This window comes from Lycium barbarum, chromosome 10 (assembly GCF_019175385.1).
Source record: "Lycium barbarum isolate Lr01 chromosome 10, ASM1917538v2, whole genome shotgun sequence".
NCBI classification, from domain to species: domain Eukaryota; kingdom Viridiplantae; phylum Streptophyta; class Magnoliopsida; order Solanales; family Solanaceae; genus Lycium; species Lycium barbarum.
Genome location: NC_083346.1, coordinates 113699390 through 113703072, shown reverse-complemented (window position 1 = coordinate 113703072; position 3683 = coordinate 113699390). Strand labels below are relative to the sequence as shown.

The 3683-nt window shown below is 34.8% G+C and overlaps 1 protein-coding gene across 1 annotated transcript; it reads right to left on the bottom strand.

Annotated features, from left to right (window-relative positions):
* Positions 1–328: 328 nt before the first annotated feature.
* On the bottom strand, positions 329–3683 carry LOC132615895 (nuclear transcription factor Y subunit B-10-like). The gene is made up of 7 exons (XM_060330488.1): positions 3390–3683; positions 3147–3294; positions 2455–2584; positions 2168–2173; positions 1987–2070; positions 1809–1873; positions 329–641 (listed from the first exon to the last, which is right to left on the bottom strand). The coding sequence occupies exons 2-6, from the start codon at positions 3152–3154 to the stop codon at positions 1817–1819; spliced, it is 285 nt and encodes a 94-aa protein (XP_060186471.1). The 5' UTR covers positions 3155–3294; positions 3390–3683; the 3' UTR covers positions 329–641; positions 1809–1816.

The window sequence follows — 3683 nt, the reverse complement described above, 5'->3', positions numbered from 1 at the left end:
CTTGTCTTGGGCCTTTTCTTTCTTGGGTTTTTTCTCATTTAGACAAATGAAGATGGACCCCAACCATTAATATGGTTGATATTTCAACACGTGAACCCATAAAATTCATTTATTTCACAACCATCACTCTTAACTTCTTTATATTATTGGCAAGTTGGGAAGCAAAAGCACAGTAATCTCATTTCATGGCTTCTCTATTCTTACAATTTCTTGCACTACTTGCAGTTTGATGAGTGACTAATTTGGTGAAGTGTTATCAGAAATTTCAGAGACAAGTATACAGCTAAACGATGACCATTTCTGACCAGAAAAATACTACCTAGAATGATTATGCTAACTTCCAAAAGCAATATCTTTAAAAATTAACATCATACAAAAAGCTAAGGTCACTCAATCCTAGAACTAGTGAATTAGCAGAATAAGAAGATTGTTATCAGGTCATAACAATAAAAGCCAAATAGCATTTACATAAAGTACTTAAAGAAAAGTTCAGAAAACAAAGTGTTTGGATGTCTTAATTCAAGAATGGCAGGATACTTTCGGTTCGTAGAGCCACATATCAGCATAACCATTGAACGGTTTGGTACATAGATCGCCAAAATCAGAAGACAGAAGATACTTGCATCTGTACCATTGTTATTCTGCAAATCCACCAAAAAAACAATCAGCACTTAAACTATTAATGCATACATGTTCTTCACGACAGTACCATTCAGCAAAGGAAATGTAATCTTTTTCATTTTGTGCTATACTAAATTATAGTTTTCAATTGTAGTTCCCAAAAATATGCTTCAACCATGTCTGACTTTAATACATGCTTTTGAAAGGTAGAAACCTCATCCCCCAAAAAAACATAAAACTTTCTTTTCCCCTCCTTTTTGATAGGTAGCAAACTCGATGAACACTATTTTTAGTCCACCCATTGTCCGAACTATAGTCTTCTCTGCAATCACTTGAACCTAGTATTTGTTACAGTATATCTCTTCAAACTAGAACTGCTTGCAAATATTAGCTTTTCGGTGTATAGTAAAGATGTATACTACATAGACATTTTACTCGACTTGTTAAACTCCTTACCAGATTTATAAGGAACATATATACTTTTGTAGCTTATAGCCAGCACTTCACTTCGAGCCCTTTATTGCTTGTTTACTTATTTAAAGAAAAATCAGTAGGAGAGCAAACTGAATCAAGAAGAGCCCAGGTAAGACTCTTTTATGAAATATTGGTAAGCATAACAAACTAGAAAATAACACCCCTACATATATTATGTTTGTTTTACTTCATTAATCACTATCCTTTTATTGCTCATGTCTGCCCACAAAATGGTGTGGACACTAAAATTACAATATTTTAAGATGCCTTTATCTAGCTCTTAGATCCAAAGTAATTTTTAAACGGGACATCCAAAACCTCCAACACTACTGTCGGAGGAAGTGAAGAAAGAAGGCTTAGCTAAGAAAAAAATATTTTGTACTTCAAGCAAATTGTCCTTCAAAACAATGTAAAAGGCAAATATTTCTTCTTTAAATCTTTCCATGTGCACCTCATATATAAAACAATAGTGGAGAAGAAAAGGTGGGACTTCATAGGGTACATACGGGAACTAATCAGCCTCAAATAGAAAAATCAAAATTAATATGAGGATGATAACAAAATGATTTTCTTCACTCAAGAGATGTTATAAATAAAGACAAAAAAGAAAACAAAGTGAGCAGCAACGTTACTATGACAACTTACTCTGACAGAAGTCATTGTTAATTATCTGAACACTTACAACAGGAGGGAGAGAATGAAGAAGTACTTACTCAGAATTTCACATTTGGGAGTTCCCATAGTCTAATCCTTGTGTAAAAGACCCATCATAGACAAACTGCCATTTTCCCACGAAAAATAGGATGTCAAAATAATAACACCTATTTACTTAATTCTGTAAGGATTAGGCATATCAGAACATGGTGAATGGAGAGTTTGGTACCCTCTTACCTGCGTACTGGAACCAAGTTGACCTCCAACTATATCTTTTCTAGCAGACGTATCTCCACCCCTAGCAGATCCCTTGGTGTCTCCCTGACATTAGAAACAATCCCCCGGGGCATAGCTAGTGACATCAGAGGTAAAGACAATAAGCAACTCTATATCATTGATGCGGGGAAGCAATGCATACCTCCATCTGCAATGCCATGATTAACCCATAGCCCAGCAAATAGAATAATTCAATCACCAGAAAAGAGAGATTGATCAGTTGATAATTGGATATTGGGTTAAATTAGAAGTTTTTCAAAACTACAGCAAGGAAGTTCATATAGAGCACGAATACCCAACAAATATTCCAGATGAGCGGAAAAAACTATTCCGTCTCTCTTTAGTTGTCAATGATGAACAGGCGTGCAAGAACTCTTCATATAAGCAAAGCTTATTTGTCATCGGTAAATGAGGAGGAACTGCAATTACCTCTCTGTACCTAACCAAATAGGCCTTTAGTGGCTCAATGTAGTCCTCAAATCCTAACGTGGTCAGTGCCCATACCAAATCATCTCCATTAATCGTCTTTCTCTTCTCTTTCTGACACTTGTCACTTGCCCTGTAAAAGAACAGAAAACCTGTTTAAATACATGCAAGACCACAAACTACAACTTCCATGTCGATTAATAAATGTCAATGTCTAAGTTCAAAGAAAGCTGCTATTTCAGAACCATTGTTTATTAACATTATTTCAATTTGGAATCATATATTAACATATACAGTTATACACATGTCCTCACTCAAAGACTCAGCGGATATAGCTGGATTGGAATTCACAAATTGGTGTTTCTTACAATTTCAAGTTACATATGGTAAAATATAGTGAAATATAGGATAAGATTCATTGACATTACATTTCCAAAAACACAGTCAAATGAAAGGGTGATCAATCAGTAAAGTCGATATGTGGAATACATCGAAAATATATGATATAGACAGTGAAATACATGAAAAGAAAACAGTGAAAATTAGGAAGATTTAACGAAATAGATCGTAAAATAAACATTGAAACATGCAAATGGAAAAAAGGAAATTCTGAAGATTTAACGAAATAGATCGTAAAATAAACATTGAAACATGCAAATGGAAAAAGGAAATTCTGTAAAAAAAAAAAAACGAACCTCATCATTCCAAAGTCTCCCTTCCATTGATAACAAGTAGAACCAGTTTTTGTCTTTAACAAGTGTGACGCCTAACTTGAGTGACATATCGGCGTCTTCAGGATCCACTAATTCCTTGTTTTTTCTATAGTGGTTTTCCTTGTCTCTTCTATATATCAACAGACAAAAAAGAAACATATGATTAGAAATCTTGTATAAAAAACATTTTCATATTTTAAAGAAATGTAACCTTAAAAAACTTACTTTTTATCATGCCTTAATAACAGACCCTTCTTGAGCCAAATTTCATATTCTTGAAAATACGCCGTGTCCGCAGGGGCATTTATTCGATGTTCTACAAAGAGGTGCTTCTTTTCAAATTTGATAGGGACAGAAGACCTTGCAGAAGATCCTGCTGAGCTGTAATTTGGCATGAAAGGGGACACAGTGTATTTGCTGGGTTTCCTATCTCGCACAATGCTTGGGTGGACAATCATTCGGCGTTCAGTATTTTCGATTGAAGGTTGTGCTATTTCAGCAGCTGAACCTTGCCCCGTT